This window comes from Ranitomeya variabilis, chromosome 7, assembly GCF_051348905.1.
Source record: "Ranitomeya variabilis isolate aRanVar5 chromosome 7, aRanVar5.hap1, whole genome shotgun sequence".
NCBI classification, from domain to species: domain Eukaryota; kingdom Metazoa; phylum Chordata; class Amphibia; order Anura; family Dendrobatidae; genus Ranitomeya; species Ranitomeya variabilis.
In genome coordinates, this window is record NC_135238.1 from 47,141,829 (window position 1) to 47,166,265 (window position 24,437).

Consider the following 24,437-nt stretch of genomic DNA (forward strand, 5'->3'; position numbering starts at 1 on the left):
TGCCCAAGTGCATCACAGAAGTTTATAATGCAGAGTCGTGAAAATAAAAAATATATATTTTTTAACAATAAAGATTTTTTAGCCCCCAAGTTTTTATTTTCACAAGGGTAACAAGAGAAATTGGACCCCAAAAGTTGTTGTCCAATTTGTCCTGAGTATGCTGGTACCCCATATGTGGGGGTAAACCACTGTTTGGGCGCACGGCAGAGCTCGGAAGGGAAGGAGCGCCATTTTGCAATGCAGACTTTGATAGAATTGTCTGCGGGCGTTATGTTGCGTTTGCAGACCCCTAATGTACCTAAACAGTAGAAACCCCCACAAGTGACCAAATTTTGGAAACTAGACCCCCCAAGGAACTTATCTAGATATGTGGTGAGAACTTTGAAAGCTCAAGTGCTTCACAGAAATTTATAATGCAGAGTAGTGAAAATTAAAAAATATATTTTTTTCCAACAAAAAAGATTTTTAGCCCCCAAGTTTTTATTTTCACAAGGGTAACAGGAGAAATTGGACCCCAAAAGTTGTTGTCCAATTTATCCCGAGTACGCTGATGCCCCATATGTGGGGGTAAACCACTGTTTGGGCGCACGGCAGAGCTCAGAAGGGAGGGAGTACCATTTGACTTTTTTAGCGCAAAATTGGCTGTCGTGTTTGGAGACCCCCTGATGTACCTAAACAGTGGAAACCCCCAAATTATAACTCCAACCCTAACCCCAACACAGCCCTAACCCTAATCTCAACCCGATCCATAATCCTAATCACAACCCTAACGATAATCACAACCCTAACCCCAAAACAGCCCTAATCTCAACCCTAACCATAACCCTAATCAAAACCCTAAATCCAACACACCCCTAACCCTAATCCCAACCCTAACCCTAATCCCAAACGTAACACTAATCCCAACCCTAATCCAAACCCTAACCCTAATCCCAACTCTAACCCTAACTTTAGCCCCAACCCTAACTTTAGCCCCAACCCTAACCATAACTTTAGCCCCCGTCGTCACAAAAAAAGTTCAATGTAACCTTTTTTTTGTACGTCGCGTCCGCCATTTCCGCGGATGCGTGGCCGTAACTCTGCCCCCTCCTCCCCACGACATAGACTGGGCAGCGGATGCGTTGAAAAACTGCATCCGCTGCCCACGTTGTGCACAATTTTCACAACGTGCATCGGTACATCGGGCCGACGCATTGCGACCGCCCCGTACCGACGCAAGTGTGAAAGAAGCCTTAGGCTACTTTCAGACATAGCGCATTTTTGAGCGCTATTTTGCGGGCGCTTTTCAAAAATGCGCAATGTCATTTTCGTCTGCCGGCAAAGTGAATGAGAAATTCACTTTGCCGTTCAGACACACCGCAAAAAAACGCAGCGCTTTTGTCTGCAAACACGCCGGCGTAAAAAGAATTGACATGTCAATTCTTTACGCAGCGGCGTGTCTGCGTATCCCCCTAGGGCCCCATATTACCTTCCACACACAGCGCCTTTGTCCTGGGTGTCGGCATCTTTGTACGGAGGGGTTGACACCCAGGACCGGACGTGACGTCGGACAGGAAGAGGGAAGCCCCCGCCCCCCAGTGAAGCAGCATGGAGTCCTTCTGTGTGTGTGTGTGTGTGTGTGTGTGTGTGTGTGTGTGCGTGTGTGTGTCCCCATGCGACGCTAGTGCCACCATTGTGCTAAGTTGCCGTATGGGACTACTACTCCCATCCAGTATTAGGATGGGAGAGTTGTCCCTGTGTCCGGCGACTTAGCACAATTGTAAAGTTACACAAAACACCTACACACAATACACATACATGACACACAGTACATACAACATATAACACAGAGTATATACTCACCAACAGCACACTTGTAGGCGAAGCCCTCGATCCTCCAGGAAAAAATCCAAAAATAATAAACCAAATTCATACTCCCTGTCCGCAGAATCCATAAAACGAGTGTCCCACGCCGATCGGCTGCTCTCCGGCGATACACTGCCAGGAGCGAAGCTCCTAGCAGTGTATCGCGTACTGTTCCGGAGTTCAATGACTCCGGCGTCTCGGTTAACAGCAGTACAGCTGCGTTGAACTTTCCCACGCAGCACAGCCGTTAAGCGAGAGTGCCGGGGTCAATGACCGCCGGTAAACTCGCTCGCGCATGCGCAGTGACACACCGACAGGAACTATGGCTCCTGTCAGTGTGTTGCTGCAGCCGTGGAGAGCAGACATATCTCTGGATGTGTCTGTTCTCCATGGAAAATCTTGATACGTGGCACTTAAATATGTGGCAATTAAATACGTGACACGTGGCACTTATACGTGATACGTGTCACTTAAATACGTGGCACTGAAATACGTGATACGTGGCACTTATACGTGGCACGTGTCACTTAAATACGTGGCACTGAAATATGTGGCACTTTGATACGTGGCACGTGTCTCTTAAATACGTGGCACGTGGCACTGAAAGATGTGGCACGTGGCACTTTGATACGTGGCACGTGGCACTTTGATACGTGGCACGTGTCTCTTAAATACGTGGCACTGAAATATGTGGCACGTGGCACTTTGATACGTGGCACGTGGCACTTTGATACGTGGCACGTGGCACTGAAATATGTGGCATGTGGCACTTTGATACGTGGCACGTGGCACTTTGATACGTGGCACTGAAATATGTGGCACGTGGCACTTTGATACGTGGCACGTGTCACTTAAATACGTGGCACGTGGCACTGAAATATGAGGGACACGTCGCACAAAAAAGTTACATGTAGTTTTTTTTGTGTCGACGGTCCGCCGAAGCACGACGCATCCGTCGCACGACGGATGCGACATGTGGCAATCCGTCGCAATGCGTCGCTAATGCAAGCCAATGGAGAAAAAACGCATCCTGCAAGCACTTTTGCAGGATGCGTTTTTTCTCCAACGACGCATTGCGACGGAAGCCAAAAAACGCTAGTGTGAAAGTAGCCTAACCCTAGCCCTAACCCTAACCCTAAATTTAGCCCCAACCCTAACTCTAACCCTAACCCTAACTCTAACCCTAACCCTAATTTTAGCCCCAACTTGTCTTCTCCTGCCGGCCGGCAGATGGCAGCAGATGGCGGGCGCACTGCGCATGCGCCCGCCATGATGAAAAAGCCGGCTGGCAGGAGAAGACAGAAGAGGACCCAGGGACCCTGGGTGAGTATGATAGGGTCCCCGAATCCCCCTATTTCTCTGTCCTCTGATGTGCGATCACATCAGAGGACAGAGAAATAACTGATCGCTTTTTTTTTTTTTTTTTTTTTGCGGTCGCCGGTAAACTGTTAATTACCGGCGATCGCAAAGCAGGGGTCGGTGCAAACCGACCCCGATCATGTTCTTTGGGGTCTCGGCTACCCCCGGCAGCCGAGACCCCAAAGAACATCCGGGTGCCGGGCGGCGGGCGCACTGCGCGTGCGCCCGCCATTTTTTCCCGGAAAAAAGATGGCGGCGCCCATGGGGAGACACGAGGAGCACCGGGGGAGGTAGGTAAGTATTGGGGGGCTATTGGGGGCCATCGGGGACCACATTTCTTTGTCCTCCGATGTGCGATCACATCGGAGGACAGAGAAATTAAACGGCAAATCGCGTTTTTTTTTTTTTTGTTGCGACCGCCGGTAAACGGTTAATTACCGGCGATCGCAACTCGGGGGTCGGTAAAAACCCCCCGAATCATGTTCTCTGGGGTCTCGGCTACCCTCGGCAACCGAGACCCCAGAGAAAATCTGACTCTGGGGGGCGCTATTCACTTTTTCCACAGCGCCGTTAATTAACGGCGCTGTGGATTAAGTACCCTTAGCGGCCGCCGTTAAAAGGCGTATCGGCGGTCGTTAAGGGGTTAACAGATTTTTGGCAGTTGCAACTCTTGAACAGGCTACGTAAAGTTGACCATGAGAAAAGCATGGAGATTGCAAATCGATCCCTACTACTTTCAAGGACTGTCCCTGAGCCTTGTTAATGGACATTGCAAATGCCAGTCCAACTGGAAACTGGAGGTGTTTAACCCCTTCACCCCCAAGGGTGGTTTGCACGTTAATGACCGGGCCAATTTTTACAATTCTGACCACTGTCCCTTTATGAGGTTATAACTCTGGAACGCTTCAACGGATCTTGGCGATTCTGACACTGTTTTCTCGTGACATATTGTACTTCATGTTAGTGGTAAAATTTCTTTGATATAACTTGCGTTTATTTGTGAAAAAAACGAATATTTGGCGAAAATTTTGAAAATTTCGCAATTTTACAACTTTGAATTTTTATGCCCTTAAATCACAGACATATGTCACACAAAATACTTAATAAATAACATTTCCCACATGTCTACTTTACATCAGCACAATTTTGGAACCAAAATTTTTTTTTGTGACGGAGTTATAAGGGTTAAAAGTTGACCAGCAATTTCTCATTTTTACAACACCATTTTTTTTTTAGGGACCACATCTCATTTGAAGTCATTTTGAGGGGTCTATATGATAGAAAATACCCAAGTGTGACACCATTCTAAAAACTGCACCCCTCAAGGTACTCAAAACCACTTTCAAGAAGTTTATTAACCCTTCAGGTGTTTCACAGGAATTTTTGGAATGTTTAAATAAAAATGAACATTTAACTTTTTTTCACACAAAATTTATTTCAGCTCCAATTTGTTTTATTTTACCAAGGGTAACAGGAGAAAATAGACCCCAAAAGTTGTTGTACAATTTGTCCTGAGTACGCTGATACCCCATATGTGGGGGTAAACCACTGTTTGGGCGCATGGCAGAGCTTGGAAGCAAAGGAGCGCCATTTGACTTTTCAATGCAAAATTGACTGGAATTGAGATGGGACGCCATGTTGCATTTGGAGAGCCCCTGATGTGCCTAAACATTGAAACCCCTAACAAGTGACACCATTTTGGAAAGTAGACCCCCTAAGGAACTTATCTAGATGTGTGGTGAGCACTTTGACCCAACAAGTGCTTTACAGAAGTTTATAATGCAGAGCCGTAAAAATAAAAAATCATATTTTTTCACAAAAATGATCTTTTCACCCCCAATTTTTTATTTTCCCAAGGGTGAGAGAAGAATTTAGACCCCAAAAATTGTTGTGCAATTTGTCCTGAGTACGCTGATACCCCATATGTGGGTGTAAACCATTGTTTGGGCGCAGGGCAGAGCTCGGAAGGGAAGGAGCGCTATTTTACTTTTCAATGCAAAATTGACTGGAATTAAGATGGGATGCCATGTTGCGTTTGGAGAGCCCCTGATGTGCCTAAACATTAAACCCCCTTACAAGTGACACCATTTTGGAAAGTAGACCCCATAAGGAACTTATCTAGATGTGTTTTGAGAGCTTTGAACCCCCAAGTGTTTCACTACAGTTTACAACGCAGAGCCGTGAAAATAAAACATATTTTTTTTCCCACAAAAATGATTTTTAGCCCCCCAAATTTTTATTTTCCCAAGGATAACAAGAGAACTTAAACCCCAGAAGTTGTTGTTCAATTTGTCCCTAGTACGCTGATAACCCATATGTTGGGGTAAACCCCTTTTTGGACGCACGGGAGAGCTCGAAAGGGAAGGAGCAGTGTTTTACTTTTTCAACGCAGAATTGGCTGGAATTGAGATTGGACGCCATGTCGCGTTTGGAGAGCCCCTGATGTGCCTGAACAGTGGAAACTCCCCAATTCTACCTGAAACCCTAACCCAAACACACCCCTAACCCTAATCCCAACGGTAACCCTAACCCTACCCCTAACCTCACCCCTAACCATTTACTGAACATTTTCTGACAGTCATAAGTGCCACGTATATAAGTGCCACAATATTTCAGTGCCACGATATTTCAGTGCCACGTATTTCAGTGCCACGATATTTCAGTGCCACGATATTTCAGTGCCACGTATTTCAGTGCCACGTATTTCAGTGCCACGTATTTCAGTGCCACGTATTTCAGTGCCACGTATTTCAGTGCCACGTATTTCAGTGCCACGTATTTCAGTGCCACGTATTTCAGTGCCACGTATTTCAGTGCCACGTATTTCAGTGCCACGTATTTCAGTGCCACGTATTTCAGTGCCACGTATTTCAGTGCCACGTATTTCAGGCACTGAAAAATACGTGGCACTGAAATACGTGGCGCTGAAATACGTGGCGCTGAAATACGTGGCGCTGAAATACGTGGCGCTGAAATACGTGGCACTGAAATACGTGGCACTGAAATACGTGGCACTGAAATACGTGGCACTGAAATACGTGGCACTTATATACGTGGCACTTATATACGTGGCCACTGAAATATCGTGGCACTTATATACGTATATACGTATATAAACGTATATTTCAGTGCCACGTATTTCAGTGCCACGTATTTCAGGTTAGGGGTAGGGTTAGGGTTTTTTGTTTTTTTTTCTTGTTTTCTTGTGTTTTTCTATAAAAACGCATGCGTTTTACCGCGTTTACATGCATTTTTTCACACATGCGGTTTTTTAAAAAAATGCATGCAGATAAAAACGCAAGTGTGAAACCAGACTAAAAGACGCTTTTTATAGCAAAAAAGTTTTTGCGTCTCCACATTTTGAGACCTATAATTTTTCCACATTTTGGTCCACAGAGTCATGTGAGGTCTTGTTTTTTGCGGGACGAGTTGACGTTTTTATTGGTAACATTTTCGGACACGTGACCATTTTTTATCACTTTTTATTCCGATTTTTGTGAGGCAGAATAACCAAAAACCAGCTATTCATGAATTTCTTTTGGGAGAGGCGTTTATACCGTTCTGCGTTTGGTAAAATTGATAAAGCAGTTTTATTCGTCGGGTCAGTACGATTACAGCGATACCTCATTTATATCATTTTTTTATGTTTTGACGCTTTTATACGATAAAAACTATTTTATAGAAAAAATAATTATTTTGGCATCGCTTTATTCTGAGGACTATAACTTTTTTATTTTTTTGCTGATGATGCTGTATGACGGCTCGTTTTTTGCGGGACAAGATGACGTTTTCAGCGGTAACATGGTTATTTATATCCGTCTTTTTGATCGCGTGTTATTCCACTTTTTGTTCGGCGGTATGGTAATAAAGCGTTGTTTTTTGCCTCGTTTTTTTTTTTTTTTCTTACGGTGTTTACTGAAGGGGTTAACTAGTGGGGCAGTTTTATAGGTTGGGTCATTACGGACGCGGCGATACTAAATATGTGTACTTTTATTGTTTTTGTTTGTTTTTTTTAGATAAAGAAATGTATTTATGGGAATAATATTTTTTTTTTTATTATTTATTTAGGAATTTTTTTATTTTTTTTTTTACACATGTGGAAATTTTTTTTTTTTACTTTTTTACTTTGTCCCGGGGGGGACATCACAGATCGCAGATCTGATAGTGTGCACAGCACTCTATCAGATCGGCGATCATACTTTCATCGGAGCAGGCTGCAGTTTTCATCTGCAGCCTGCTCCGACCCGGAAGTGCTCCCTGCAGGACCCGGATACAGCCCCTCGGCCATTTTGGATCCGGGGCCTGCAGGGAGAAGACGTTCGGTACGAGGTGAGTACATCACCTTGTACCGATCGTCTCAGGGAAGCCCGCAGGGAGCCCCCTCCCTGCGCGATGCTTCCCTGTACCGCCGGTACACCGCGATCATGTTTGATCGCGATGTGCCGGGGGTTAATGTGCCGGGGGCGGTCCGTGACCGCTCCTGGCACATAGTGCCGGATGTCAGCTGCGATATGCAGCCGACACCCGGCCGCGATCGGCGGCGCTCCCCCCGTGAGAGCTGCCGATCGCGCTGGACGTACTATCCCGTCCGTGGTCATGGGGGCCCACCCCACCTCGACGGGATAGTACGTCCGATGTCAGAAAGGGGTTAAAAACAAAAGTCAAATCAGATGGAATGAGTGGAATTCTTGGAATGAAAAGGTCCTCTCCTTTGGCACATTCTGTTGCTGAGCTGTGTAATTTTGTCCTGTGTGATACTGATACTGTCTGCTGAGCTGTGTATCTAATCCTATCGGGTCATTCCACGTCAAGTGAACCATTGATTTTTACCCCTATATTTTTAATTCTTTTGAGATTTTGTTATTTGGTAATAGTATTTATTTTATTTTTTTATTGATTTTCAAAGTTCGGAAAAAGTGCTAATTTTGGTGTTGCCTGCCGCTACATTTCTCCTCATAACTCAGGCTAGAAAATAGATAGCGAAACAAATTGATCACCATTCTACTCAGAACTGTACAGCCTTTCACCAGATATGTCACAAGAGTATCTTTGATAATATTTTACCCATGCGAATGCAAACGCAAAACCTTAAAACGCATTTCCGAAAAAAAAAAGCTTAATTTAAAAATGTCAAAAACTGCACATGTGCCTGCTATGCTCCTAGTCACATCTGTACCAAAATACAAGTTGGGATCATGATGGGATCATATTTTAAAAAATAAAACTATTACAGTGTCAGTTCAAAAATCTTGAATTCAGATCTGTTCAGCCTGTGGTCTTAAAGTGTGGGGTCTATATTTCCCAAATAATCCATGATTTTTAGATATTACTGTATTATTTTTTTATGTTACAGCTTAGAAGCAGGAGAGGACAGAGGAGAAAGCTTTGTTAGGGCCCAACCTGAGAATGACAAGGGGTAGACAGTTAATGCAGAGCAGATGACAGGCCGGCAGCTCGGGCCTCCACAGGCCATATTCGGACCAAATCTGAACACCTATGCAACTCTTCAAATGGAGAGAGAAAAAGATTCTTAACATCCAGTTCATGTATTGTACAAACCAGGACTACGAGGAGGAGGAGAGTTTGTGAAAACATCGGTTACAGGAAGCAGAACCCATCACGGACTCAGCAATACCGCATTGTCATTCCATGTAGTGAAACAGAAATAAAAACAAATATTTTTTCATTCAGCAAAGACCGTGAAGTCCATGAAGTGGTAGAAGGCGGCACAAGATCGGCAATGAATGACATAACTGGTTATGTGACCTGTAAATATGATTGGCACTGGTGGCGGCTACTGGACTCTCCAAAGATTGCGTAAATGAAGAAGTAGAAGTGACTTTTTTGCACCTTCTGGTCCAGCGACGTCCTTTGTGTATCCAAGAAAGCCAGACATTTTAAAGGTGAACAAAAATCAGATATTGACTCAGGTGGAGCCGAGCACCATGACAGGCCGTGCATACTCTGACACAAAAGGAAATGGCCATTGCTAGTAAGCGCTTATGGACAAGATTACATTTCACCCACTAGAAGGGACACATCTATATATATAATCGTCTCAGCGGTACTTCCGTCTGTTTGTCTGTCTTTCTGTCTGCCTGTCACAGAAATCCTGCATCGCTGCCGGCCACGACCATTCAGCGACGGGCCCAGTCCGGCCGCTAATTCGCCCCTTCCTACTCTGTCAGTGCCCCCTCCAGTCAGCGCTCACACAGGGTCAGTGGCTGCATTACACAAGGTTACGCCGCGGTGTAACGCAGTCCGTTAACACTGCTATTAACCCTGTGTGACCAACTTTTTACTATTGATGCTGCCTATGCAGCATCAATAGTAAAAAGATCTAATGTTAAAAATAATAAAATAAAAAATGATTACATTCTCACCTTCCGTCCCCTTTCCCGCTGCTCCTCGCGACGCTCTGGTCCATGCATTGCGGTCTCGCGAGATGATGATGTAGCGGTCTCGCAAGACCGCTATGTCATCATCTCACGAGACCGCAATGCATTCTTGAGACCGGAGTGTCGGAAGGAGCATCGGTAAACGCCTGGGCTGGATCCAGGGGCCGACGGAAGGTGAGTATATAACTATTTTCTATTTTAATTATTATTATTTTTTTTTTAACAGGGATTTGGTGCCCACATTGCTATATACTACGTGGGCTGTGTTAGATACTACGTGGGCTGTGATAGATACTGCATGGGCTGTGTTATATATTACGTCGCTGTGGTATATATTACTTGGTTGGGCAATATACTACATCACTGTGCTCTATACTACATGGCCTGTGTTATATACTGCATGGACTGTGCTATATACTACGTGGCTGTGCTATATACTATGTGGCTGTGCAATATATTACATGCCTGTGCAATATACTGCGTGGGCCGTGTTATATACTGCGTGGGCCGTGTTATATACTGCGTGGGCCGTGTTATATACTGCGTGGGCCGTGTTATATACTGCGTGGGCCGTGTTATATACTGCGTGGGCCGTGTTATATGCTGCGTGGGCCGTGTTATATGCTGCGTGGGCCGTGTTATATGCTGCGTGGGCCGTGTTATATACTGCGTGGGCCGTGTTATATACTGCGTGGGCCGTGTTATATACTGCGTGGGCCGTGTTATATACTGCGTGGGCCGTGTTATATACTGCGTGGGCCGTGTTATATGCTGCGTGGGCCGTGTTATATGCTGCGTGGGCCGTGTTATATGCTGCGTGGGCCGTGTTATATGCTGCGTGGGCCGTGTTATATGCTGCGTGGGCCGTGTTATATGCTGCGTGGGCCGTGTTATATGCTGCGTGGGCCGTGTTATATGCTGCGTGGGCCGTGTTATATGCTGCGTGGGCCGTGTTATATGCTGCGTGGGCCGTGTTATATGCTGCGTGGGCCGTGTTATATACACTATGTGGGCTTTATGCTACTTGGCTGTGCTATATTTCTCTGCTGTATCTGTGCATCATGAATCGTGGTATGTGTTAAAGAGGAAGGCCCACTGAGATTCTTTCGCCCAGGGCCCTCAAAAACCTGGAGCAGGCCCTGGCTTCACTGATTGTTCTCAGCCGGGCGTGGCCAGTCAGCGACAGGCGCAGTCCGGCCACGAATTGGCGCGGAATTTGAACCACGCTTCGCTAATTGGTTTCACCCAGCCGGCCGAATCCTGTGTATAAATTGCATTATTCTGATAACTTCATAAATAAACTACCGTATATACTTGAGTATAAGCCGACCCGAGTATAAGCCGACCCCCCTAATTTTGCCACAAAAAACTGGGAAAACTTATTGACTCGAGTATAAGCCTAGGGTAGGAAATGCAGCAGCTACCGGTGAATTTCAAAAATAAAAATAGATGCTCCATACCGTTCATTATTGCCCCATAAGATGCTCCATATAAAGCTGTGCCACATATAATGCTCCATACATTTCATTATGGCCCCATAAGATGCTCCATATAAAACTTTGCCACATATTATGCTCCATACTGTTCATTATTGCCCCATAGATGATCCATATATAGCTGTGCCATATAGAATGCTCTGCACCGTTCATTATGGCCCCATAGATGCTCCATACAAAACTGTGCCATATAGAATGCTCTGCACCGTTCATTATGGCCCCATAGATGCTCCATATAAAGCTGTGCCATATAGAATGCTCTGCACCGTTCATTATGGCCCCATAGATGCTCCATATAAAGCTGTGCCATATAGAATGCTCTGCACCGTTCATTATGGCCCCATAGATGCTCCATATAAAACTGTGCCATATAGAATGCTCTGCACCGTTCATTATTGCCCCATAGATGCTCCATATAAAGCTGTGGCATATAGAATGCTCTGCACCCTTCATTATGGCCCCATAGATGCTCCATATAAAGCTGTGCCATATTGAATGCTCTGCACCGTTCATTATGGCCCCATAGATGCTCCATACAAAACTGCCTTATAGAATGCTCTGCACCGTTCATTATGGCCCCATAGATGCTCCATATAAAGCTGTGGCATATAGAATGCTCTGCACCCTTCATTATGGCCCCATAGATGCTCCATATAAAGCTGTGCCATATAGAATGCTCTGCACCGTTCATTATGGCCCCATAGATGCTCCATACAAAACTGTGCTATATAGAATGCTCTGCACCATTCATTATTGCCCCATAGATGCTCCATATAAAGCTGTGCCATATATAATGCTGCTGCAATAAAAAAAAAAAATGACATACTCGCCTCTCTTGCTGCCCGCAGCTCCTCAGCGTCCCGTCTCGGCGTCTCTCCGCACTGACTGTTGAGGCAGAGGGCGGCGCGCACACTAGTACGTCATCGCGCCCTCTGACCTGAACAGTCAGAGCAAGAGGACGGGAAGACGGAGCGGCGCCCGGTGTGTAGAACGTGGACAGGTAAATATGTAATACTCACCTGCTCCCGGCGTCCCTGGCTCCTTATCCCGGACAGATGGTCTCCGGGTGCCGCAGCCTCTTCCTCTGTCAGTGGTCACCGTTACCGCTCATTAGAGAAATGAATATGCGGCTCCACCCCTATGGGAGTGGAGTCCATATTCATAACTTTAATGAGCGGTCCCATGTGACCGCTGAACAGGGGAAGATCTGCAGCACCCGAATACCATGGGACAGGCAGGGGGAGCGCCAGGAGCCCCGGAAGCAGGTGAGTATATGACAGACTTCTCTCCCCCTCACCCGCCGACCGTGACTCGAGTATAAGCCGAGAGGGGCACTTACAGCCCAAAAATTTGGGCTGAAAATCTCGGCTTATACTCGAGTATATACGGGTACATACATATTCTAGAATACCCGATGCGTTAGAATTGGGCCACCATCTAGTTGATGATAAAAGGCCAGTTTAAAAACGTACTATTAATTGTTTGGCTAGTTCATATTTTATAGAACGAGGATTTAACTACTGTACTATTCTTCTTAAACACTTCATAAATGACATGTTTAGTGATGTAGTAGAAAATAATTTACATGTATAAATAGGTGGTAAAAATATTGGTTCTTTTAATCTTGTTTTTAACATATAATTAGGATGAGACTGAATATCGAAAATCACATTTGAGGATATGATCAACTTTTTTCTTTTGGTTTGTTCAATGCATTCAGGTTAAAAATGCTGTGCAAGTTGTGTTATGATGATTAAGATGTATTTCTTCTGGCACTTCAGTATTTGTTTTTTGTGTTTCTACATTGTTACATATAAATGTTGAATTCAATAAGTTGTAATTTGAAAAGAAAAAGGGAAGAAACTCACACAAACTTAAAATCAGATGATTCAAGGCTTAAAAAATAAAATAAAAATTTGATAGGTCCCAAGTTGAATCCCTGTATAAATATAAACAAGAACACCACTAACACACAGGCATTTTTTCACAAATGTAAAACATACGTTTTTTTTCACAATTGCGCTTCAAAATTTTGAATTTGATTTCTCCAAAACAAAATATAAAGAAACGTAGTCTTGTGACATATCAAATGAAAGCCGGTACCATTCTGAGAAAAATGATTCCTCTCACCTCTTTATCTTAATTCTAGCCCAAGATATGATAAAAAATGTAAAGCCATACCAGGCCAAAATTTGCGCTTTTTCAAAACTTCATTAGTTAATTTTTTACAGACTTCTAAAGAAAAAAATTCCAAACTTTTAATTTGTAATGAACTAAAGTTGTACTAAATAAAAAAAATAAATAAATAACCTATAGACGTCAGGTAAAAACAATAAATTCATATTTGGATCACTTGATATGGAATTACCCTATCCTGTGTGATACTGAGCTGTGTATCTAATCCTCTCCTGTGTGATACTGGGCTGTGTATCTAATCCTATCCTGTGTGATACTGGGCTGTGTATCTAATCCTCTCCTGTGTGATACTGGGCTGTGTATCTAATCCTCTCCTGTGTGATACTGGGCTGTGTATCTAATCCTCTCCTGTGTGATACTGGGCTGTGTATCTAATCCTATCCTGTGTGATACTGGGCTGTGTATCTAATCCTCTCCTGTGTGATACTGGGCTGTGTATCTAATCCTATCCTGTGTGATACTGGGCTGTGTATCTAATCCTATCCTGTGTGTTACTGTCTGCGGACCCGTGTATCTAATCCTATCGTGTTCGATAGTCTGCTGAGTTGTGTATCTAATCCTATCCTGTGTGATACTGGGCTGTGTATCTAATCCTCTCCTGTGTGATACTGGGCTGTGTATCTAATCCTCTCCTGTGTGATACTGGGCTGTGTATCTAATCCTCTCCTGTGTGATACTGGGCTGTGTATCTAATCCTATCCTGTGTGATACTGGGCTGTGTATCTAATCCTATCCTGTGTGTTACTGTCTGCGGACCCGTGTATCTAATCCTATCGTGTTCGATAGTCTGCTGAGTTGTGTATCTAATCCTATCCTGTGTGATACTGGGCTCCCCCTGCAGTCTGTGTCAGCTCGGTAATAAATTATTTCCAGCTTTACAGAGGGACAATAACACCATAGAAATGATAAGAATAATAGGCCTCTGTTACCACAACTGTCCACAAGGAAAACTGTTCCTCATAGTAACCAATTACAGCTCAGCTTCTTATAAACAGCTCTGGTGAAATGAAAGCTGCTTAGTGATTGGTTGCTATGTGGAGTGGGCGTGGCTGATACACACACATGCTTAGTGATTGGTTGCCCACACACACGCACTCATTAGATAGATGGATATAGATTTCCACAGCACACACCACAGGATGCAATATGGAAACCAATTTTGCTTTATTATTCTAAAACAGTCCAGACCACAGACATAGACATGTAATTATAGATGTTAGTACAGACATTACTTGTACCTTAGTCTGCTGACCGCACTGTCTCTGAAATCCACCATAGCCATGAGGGTCCGGCCAATCACTCATCTATTATCTATGGGGAGAGAGAACAAAGCTGCTCCCATATCATGAATCCGTGCTTGTTACAGGTCATTACCTGCCTGTGTAAATGAACCCCTAAAGATAACCTGTCAGCTACAAAAATACGATTTACGTGCAGGTATATTGGTAATCTGTAAGTAAATAGTATTTAAAGCACGTTGGGCTGTTTTACTGGGAGAGCGGCTACCAGGAGAAATGGAAATATGTTCCTTGCAGCTTCTCGCTTAACCCCTTACTGACATTGAGTGTAATGGTACTCCGAGGTCAGTATCCCTCCCAGGGTGGATAAAAAATCAATGTTTTTTTAAAAAAAAAATCAAAAAAATCTGATTTTTTTGGTTTAAATCGGATTTTTTTTATTTAAATCGGATTTTTTTCAATAAACTGCTTTTTGAGGAAAATGTTTTACCGTCCAAAGGTTCTTCCATCATGAGATAAAGCTGAGTTGTTTAATTCAGTAGAATAAAGGCTGTATATGTGTAACATTCACAAAGCCATGCTCTTCCAGAGGTTTCTGTAGGGTTAGTGGGCAGTTTCTCTCCTATATTATCACAGACGCTCGCTTTACTTACACAGTTCTCAAAACTGAATTTGACTCCGCAGAGGTCCCAGCCTCTTCTTCACGGCAAATGTTACAATATGAACAGAGTTGAGAAAAAGACCTTAATCCTATTGTTCTACAAACCTATGAATACAGAATCATCCCCTTCAGTGCCAAGTCCAAGAAGTTAGACAATATGTTTCTGATTGTTTGGAGTGGAATAGATCTGCACAACACAAGAATGTGAATCTTAAGTGTGAGGAGGAGGAGGAAGGGCAAGCAGACAAGAAAATGAAAGTGAAACTTTGAGCACAATACTGCAGCATAGCCACAGACAAGTCTGGATCTGTTTGTGTGTACGATCTGAGGTTTATTACATTCTTTCCTTATAATGGCAGCAGGCCGTAAAAGAGACCCAGTTTGGGAATATTTTAATGAAGCTCCTTCGCCTATCGGTAAGGGTACTGTCACACATTGAAATTTTCATCGCTGCGACGGCACGATCCGTGACGTCGCAGCGATCGTATGAATATCGCTCCAGCGTCGTAGACTGCGGTCACACGTTGCAATCACGGCGCTGGAGCGATGCCGAAGTCCCCGGGTAACCAGGGTAAACATCGGGTAACTAAGCGCAGGGCCGCGCTTAGTAACCCGATGTTTACCCTGGTTACCAGCGTAAACGTAAAAAAACAAACCGTACATACTCACCCGTCGGTGTCCTTCAGGTCCCTTGCCGTCTGCTTCCTGCTCTGAGTGCAGCCGTACAGTGAGAGCAGATCGCAGCACCGCTGTGATCTGCTCTCACTTTCCGGCCGGCACTCAGAGCAGGAAGCAGACGGCAAGGGACCTGAAGGACACCGACGGGTGAGTATGTACTGTTTGTTTTTTTACGTTTACGCTTGTAACCAGGGTAAACATCGGGTTACTAAGCGCGGCCCTGCGCTTAGTTACCCGATGTTTACCCTGGTTACAAGCGAAGACATCGCTGGATCGCTGTCACACACAACGATCCAGCGATGTCAGCGGGTGATCAAGCGACGAAAGAAAGTTCCATACGATCTGCTACGACGTACGATTCTCAGCAGGGTGTCTGATCGCAGTAGCGTGTCAGACACAGCGATATCGTAACGATATCGCTAGAACGTCACGAATCGTAACGTCGTAGCGATGGAAATTTCAATGTGTGACAGTACCCTAAGGCAGGCATGCGTGCAAAATGCAAACGATGCAACAAAGAGATGCAAGGCCTGGTGGCGCGAATGAGGCAACATCATGAGAAGTGCGGTGATGAAGATGACCAAAGAAACACTTCTGAACAGGCAGGATCTTCAGGTTGGTAAACATTTTTATTGAATCCTATTTCTAAAGACTGAACTGTCATGTGTGAGAAAAATTATATTTCTTATTATCACTGCATGTTACTGTCATTTGGTACAGTTATGAAGAAAAACAAATACCGTATTTTCCGGCGTATAAGACGACTTTTTAACCCCTGAAAATCTTCTTAAAAGTCGGGGGTCGTCTTATACGCCGGGAATCGTCTTGTACGCCGGTGTATATGGTGGGTGGGGAGGGGGAGTGATCCTGATGACGACGAGGGGGCGTCTCACAGGAAAGTGAGTATCCCCCATTACCTTATCGTAGCGCTGCAGCGTGGGGGTCTCTGTGCTGGGAGCGGCGGCGGCTGCTGTGCTGTGGTGCGGCGGCTCCTCTTCTGTGTGGGGCCTCTGTGCTGTGGGGTGGCGGCGGCGTATCTTTATCCAGTTGGGGCTCCTCCGGCATCTCCTTAAGCCCTGGAGGCCCCGCCGGCAACTCCATCGGTGCAATGTGGTGGCCTCCGGGAAAATGGCCGCTGCTCAGATTCAGATCTCGTGTCCCGAGATTTCGGGACGGGATCTGAATCTGAGCATGCGCCGCCCCCAGCGGCCATTTTCCCGGAGGCCACCGCATCGCACCTATTGAGCTGCCTCCGGGAAAATGGCCGCTGCATTGCACCGATGGAGTTGCCGGCGGGGCCTCCAGGGCTTAAGGAGATGCCGGAGGAGCCCCAACTGGATAAAGATACGCCGCCGCCACCCCACAGCACAGAGGCCCCACACAGAAGAGGAGCCGCCGCACCACAGCACAGAGGCCCCACACAGAAGAGGAGCCGCCGCACCACAGCACCCGCCGCTCCCAGCACAAAGACCCCCACGCTGCAGCGCTACGATAAGGTAATGGGGGATACTCACTTTCCTGTGAGACGCCCCCTCGTCATCATCAGGATCACTCTCCCCCCCCCCCCCCCCCCCCCCCAAAGGCACATATTCACCGGCCCTATAAGACGACATACGGTGTATAAGAAGACCCCCGACTTTTAAGAAGATTTTATATTTTAACTGGTAAAGTTGGGGGGGTCGTCTTATACGCCCAGTCGTCTTATACGCCGGAAAATACGGTATTCCTTTTGGGGCAGGGGCAGTGATGTGTTGTGTACAATAAGCAGAAATTGTATAAACAATAAAATAAAAGCATTGACTTTTTTTGTTTAGGGGAATTCATGGATTCTGGAAACTATCCACCTCCAAGATCACCATCATCCTGTTCTACAGTTTCAGAGTTATCCATCCAGGATAGTGCTTCATTAGCAGCAGCATCATCATCAGACACCCACAGCCACATATCACCATCACCCAAAAGGAAGAAAAAAAACCTTTACCTCCTGGAACCACCATAGATAGGTTTGTGATAAGAACTAGCAGGTTAGAAAAAGAGTTGATTGATGAAAAAATTGCTCAGTTTATTTATGCAACGAACTCTTTTTTCCGTCTGACTGAGAACCCACATTTCATTAATATGGTTCAGTCACTGAGACCAGGATACAGTCCACCCAGCAGAGCTGATGTTGCAGGGAAACTGCTGGATCAAGTGTATGACAGAGATATGGAGCAATGTGCAACAGCTCTGGAGGGTAAAATTGTTAACCTAAGTATTGATGGGTGGAGTAATGTCCACAATGATCCTATTGTATGTGCTTGTATAACAACAGAAGAAGGTAAAGTCTTCCTTGCACAAACAACTGATATGTCAGGAAATGTACACACAGCAGAATACTTAGAAGAAGTGGCAGTAAAAGCTATAACGACATGTGAAAAAAAATTCAAATGTCTAGTACGCAGTTTGGTCACTGACAATGCTGCAAACGTATCCAAGATTAGAATAATAATAATAATAATAATAATAATAATTTTATTTATATAGCGCCAACATATTCCGCAGCGCTTTACAACTTATAGAGGGGACTTATACAGACAATAGACATTACAGCATAACAGAAATCACAGTTCAAAACAGATACCAGTAGGAATGAGGGCCCTGCTCGCAAGCTTACAATCTATGAGGAAAAGGGGAGACACGAGAGGTGGATGGTAACAATTGCTTTAGTTAGATGATATAGGATTATCATATATAGGATTAGAAGAGATTTAGAAGAGCATTGAGGGAATACAAAGCTGCTAATAACATATGGTTGCAGTGCTCATTTGCTGCACCTCTTAGCCAAAGACTTAAGTGTTCCAGAAATAAAGGCTAAAGTTGTTAAAATTGCTAAATACTTCCGTAATAATCATTTTGCTGCAGCAGCTCTGAAAAGGATGGGTGGAACCAAGCTAACACTCCCACAAGATGTTAGATGGAACTCTGTGGTGGACTGTTTTGAGCAGTATATCAAAAACTGGCCTATTCTGATGACACTTTGTGAAGAAAATCGAGATAAAATAGATGGCACTGTCACGGCCAAAATCCTCAACATTGGGCTTAAGAGAAATGTTGAACATATGCTGAGCTTCCTGAAACCCATCTCTCAAGCTTTAAACAAAATACAGAAAAATAGCTGTTTTATTGTGGATGCTGTTGAAATTTGGAAGGAACTGAGTGAACACTTAAAAACAGAACTTCACATGGACAGAATTAAATTACAAGCAGTAAACAAACTAATGTGAAAAGCACTGACTCCAGCTCATTTTTTGGCAAATATTGTCAATATCCAATATCGGGCTCAAAACCTAAGTGCTGAGGAAGAGGAGTTAGCTATGACATGAGTATCCAGCAATCATCCATCTTTAATGCCAACTATAATAAACTTCAGAGCTAAGGGGGAACCATTCAAGAAATATATGTTTGCTGAAGATATTTTAAGGAAGGTCACACCAGTAAACTGGTGGAAGTCACTTAAGCGCTTGGATTTAGAGACTGTTCAAGTAATGATTTCACTTTTAACAGCAGTAGCTTCTTCTGCAGGCGTTGAAAGAATATTCTCTTCCTTTGGACCCATTCATTCTAAATTGAGAAATCGGTTGGGACCCAATAAAGCAGGAAAGCTTGTTTTTCTTTTCCAGATTATGAATAGGAACAAAGAAGATGATGATGAAGATGACGACAAGTGAGCTACAGAGGACAGCAGGGACAGTAGTATTTAAGTTTTTCATGTGTCGGCTGGGCTGACAGTCTAAGTTTCTTAAAATATATATATATTTTGTTTAGCCAAATTAGTTAACAAACATGGATGTTTGTTTAAGCAAATAACTTATGCTGTAATGTTGTTATTGTTTCAGTTGAATAAATCTATTTAAATTGTTATTAAGGTCAGGATTATTTTTCTCCTTCCTAAGTACAACAAAACAGTGGTGTCCAAATATGAATGATTAACCCATTAAACTGGGGAGAAAAAAGGAATATAAAAAGTGATTCTAAAAATCTTCATCTACTTGCATGTTAAAGTAGCAAGAACTAGTTTAGGTAGAAACTTTGATTTAAATCACTGATTTAAATCAAGCCTTACTGACTAGTGATTTAAATCAGTTAGATTTAAATCAAATCCACCCTGATCCCTCCCTTTGATGTTGGTTCCGGTGGTGAGCCCACATCTTTCCCGGGACATTTCGGCTGTTTTGAACAGCTGACGTGCGCCCGCAATATCCGCGCGTGGAATCGCGATTCACCTGCTTCTATTAACTAGTTAAATGCCTCTATCAAACTCTTGACAGCGGCATTTAAATGGCGCTTCCTACACTTGTGCCAGAAATACGCACACCGGTGACCCCGTCACGTGATCGGGGGTTACCGGTTCATCAGCATGACAACCAGAGGTCTCCTGGAGACCTCTTTGGTTGTCAGTGCCGGATTACTGTGAGCGCCACTCAGTGGTCTGTGCTCATAGAAAGACAGTAATTCAGCTACATAGAGGCGAACTGATCATCACCTCTATGTAGGTGAGTCGATCGGGTTGTTTCAGCTTCTAGCCTCTCATGGAGACTATTGAAGCATGCCAAAAGTAAAAAGAAAAATGTTTTTAAAAATATTAAACATTTAAAAAAAAAAAAGTTAAAATCCCCCTCCTTTCGCCCCATTCAATATAAAACAAAAAAAATCAAACCTACACATATTTGGTATCGCCGAATTCAGAATCGCGTGATCTATTAATAAAAAAGAAAGAGTTAACCTGATCGCTAAATGGCGTAGCGAGAAAAAAAATCTAAATGCCACAATTACGTTTTTTTGGTCGCCACGACATTGCATTAAAATGCAATAACGGGCAACCAAAAGAACGTATCGGCACCAAAATGGTATCATTAAAAATGTCAGCTTGGCACGCAAAAAATAAGCCCTCCCCCGACCCAAGATCACGAAAAATGGAGACGCTGCGGATATAGGAAAATGGCGCTTTTTTTTTTTTTAACAAAGTTTGGATTTTTTTTTTCTACCACTTAAATTCTAAAGAATCTAGACCTGTTTGGTGTCTGTGAACTCGTAACGACCTGGAGAATCATAATGGCAGGTCAGTTTTAGCATTTAGTGAACCTAGTAAAAAAAAAAAGCCAAACAAAAAACAAGTGTGGGATTGCACTCTTTTGCAATTTCACCGCACTTGGAATTTTTTCCCCATTTTCTAGTACAGGACATGGTAAAACCAATCGTGTTGTTCAAAAGTAAAACTCGTCCTGCAAAAAACAAGCACTCACACGGCCATATTAATGGAAAAATAAAAAAAGTCATGGCTCTGGGAAGAAGGGGAGCGAAAAATGAAAACGCAAAACCGAAAAAAGCTCTGGGGGTTAAGGAGTTAGTCATTGAGGTGGTGCACGGAGCTCTAACAGAGAGGTGACTGCTACATCCCACTACTTCTGGAGAATAAAATCGAGTGGCTGCAAGGCGAATATAATTTCATCAGTAATCAGTGATTGATGGTATAGGAAGGTGATTGGGGCTTATTAGCTTTCATTTTGATGAAGGAATGATGATTTGTTTCCTTATCTCATGACTTGTTTATTATTGCAGAACATCCTCAATTTATACAAAGGGGATGATGTGCTGTCAACAACGATAATTTTTATTCTCATATAAAATATGCGACCAATGACAAATGTTTTATTTGATGTTTGCACTGGCCAATGATTGAGAATAAACATTCTTTGTCAAAACATCACATCTTGTAAATTACACCTTTAGTCCGTTAATAATAGAACTTTGCTACACACTTTGCAATTTCTATGTATTTTTTTATTTTTACTTGTCTTAATGTTTTTTTATATTTAGATAAATATAAGTATTAAGGATATTTGACTCAAAAATCACATCAGTTATATTTTTAACAGATGGTTGTACCAGCATCTCCAAAATCCAAAAAAGCATTGCACAAGACCCATATGAAGAACATGCCAACATCTCAGACATGGATCCTTTTAAAGTACACTGTCCTAATTCATCACAGACTGTTAAACAAAATAAAAGTCACAGAAGAAGTGTGGAAAATAAAAAAGATCCCACAAGGAAGAAGCCATTTTCATGTTCAGAATGTGGAAAATGTTTTACAGAGATATCATCTCTTCTTAGACATGAGAGAATTCACACAGGAGAGAAGCCATTTTCATGTTTGGAATGTGGGAAATGTTTTGCAGAGATATCATCTCTTCTTAGACATGAGAGAATGCACACAGGCGAGAAGCCGTTTTCATGTTCAGAATGTGGAAAATGTTTTATTAAAAAATATCTCCTTGTCACACATGAGAGAATTCACACAGGAGAGAAGCCATTTTCATGTTCAGAATGTGGAAAATGTTTTACATTGAAATCAGCTCTTGTTACACATGAGAGAATGCACATAGGCGAGAATCCATTTTCATGCTCAGAATGTGGAAAATGTTTTACACGGAAATCAACTCTTGTTACACATGAGAGAATGCACACAGGCGAGAAGCCATTTTCATGTTCAGAATGTGGGAAATGTTTTACAGAGAAATCATTTCTTCTTAGACATGAGAGAATTCATACAGGAGAGAAGCCATTTTCTTGTTTGGAATGTGGGAAATGTTTTACAGAGAAATCATCTCTTCTTAAACATAAGAAAATTCACACAGGCGAGAAGCCATTTTCATGTTCAGAATGTGGAAAATGTTTTACAGAGAAATCATCTCTTCTTAAGCATGAGAGAATGCACACAGGAGAGAAGCCATTTTCATGCTCAGAATGTGGAAAATGTTTTACCCAGAAATCAAATCTTGTTACACATGAGAGCATGCACACAGGAGAAAAGCCATTTTCATGCTCAGAATGTGGAAAATGTTTTACACACAAATCAACTCTTGTTACACATGAGAGAATGCACACAGGAGAGAAGCCATTTTCATGCTCAGAATGTGGAAAATGTTTTACAGAGAAATCATCTCTTCTTAACCATGAGAGAATTCACACAGGAGAGAAACCATTTTTATGCTCAGTATGTGGAAAATGTTTTACACTGAAATCAAATCTTGTTACACATGAGAGAATGCACACAGGAGAGAAGCCATTTTCATGCTCAGTATGTGGAAAATGTTTTGTACGGAAATCAACTCTTGTTACACATGAGACAATGCACACAGGAGAGAAACCATTTTCATGTTCAGATTGTGGGAAATGTTTTACTCTGAAATCATGTCTTTTTACACATGAGAGAATTCACACAGGCGAGAAGCCATTTTCATGCTCAGTATGTGGAAAATGTTTTACACGGAAATCAAATCTTGTTACACATGAGAGAATGCACACAGGAGAGTAGCCATTTTCATGTCCTGAATTTGGAATATTTTTTTTATCTAAATCTCAACTTCTTAGACATCAGAGAACTCACATTGGGAAGAATGCATTGTAATTCTTTAGTGACCAAACCTAATTTTTAAAATTTGACATGTCACCTTTTGTAGTAATAATGATGGATTGTTTCGGGGCCGTGGCTATGTAAGCACTGAGATTTTGCATCTGAGAGGAGCTCCAGCCAACTGTACATTATCCTACATCATACCTGACATCTGAGGCTCTGGTAAGCCTGTAAACTTCATCACCCTGGGGTGGATTTAGCCTGGCTCCAAAGGGGCTGTTTTGGTTCAGCCTCAGTTGGGCAGGGAACTGCAAATCAACCATACAGAATACAGCTTTGGAGGTGTCAACGGCGATCTTGGGTCCACACTCTAAGGTACAGAGAGAGAGCAGTGAAAGTGCTCACAGCCTACTACTACTTTACTGACCTGATATATAAGAGACAAGCATCCCCATACAAGTGACAATCCAGCAGCTGTCTGCTGTCCGCTATAGCTGACCACTTGCTGTATCAGCCACGATCAGTGTTGGCAGCGTCCATATCTGGTTATCCTCTTAAGGTACCGTCACATTTAGCGACGCTGCAGCGATCTAGACAACGATGCCGATCGCTGCAGCGTCGCTGGAGAGCTGTCACACAGACAGCTCTCCAGCTACCAACGATGCCGAAGTCCCCGGGTAATCAGGGTAAACATCGGGTTACTAAGCGCAGGGCCGCGCTTAGTAACCCGATGTTTACCCTGGTTACCAGTGTAAATGTAAAAAAAACCAAACACTACATACTTACATTCCTGTGTTTGTCGCGTCCCCCAGCGTCCACTTCCCTGCACTGCGTAAGCGCCGGCCCTAAAGCAGAGCGATGACGTCACTGCTGTGCTCTGCTTTACGGCCGGCCGGCGCTGACACAGTGCAGGGAAGCAGAACGCCAGGGGACGCGACAGACATCGGAATGTAAGTATGTAGTTTTTTTTTTTTTTTCACATTTACACTGTTAACCAGGGTAAACATCGGGTTACTAAGCGCGGCCCTGCGCTTAGTAACCCGATGTTTACCCTGGTTACCAGTGAAGACATCGCTGAATCCACGTCACACACGCCGCTTCAACGATGTCAGCGGGAGATGCAGCGACGAAATAAGGTGCTGGCCTTCTAGCTCTGACCAACGATGTCAC

General features: G+C 43.6%; 1 protein-coding gene across 1 annotated transcript in view; it reads left to right on the plus strand.

Moving 5' to 3' along the window:
• Positions 1-23,960, plus strand: part of LOC143785875 (uncharacterized) — a 60,801-nt gene extending 36,841 nt beyond the window's left edge. The window contains exon 3 of the mRNA XM_077275013.1: positions 21,787-23,960. Coding sequence (XP_077131128.1) covers positions 21,787-23,228 — 1,442 coding nt within the window. The 3' untranslated portion in view covers positions 23,229-23,960. The remainder of the gene's footprint in view (positions 1-21,786) is intronic.
• Positions 23,961-24,437: the final 477 nt, after the last annotated feature.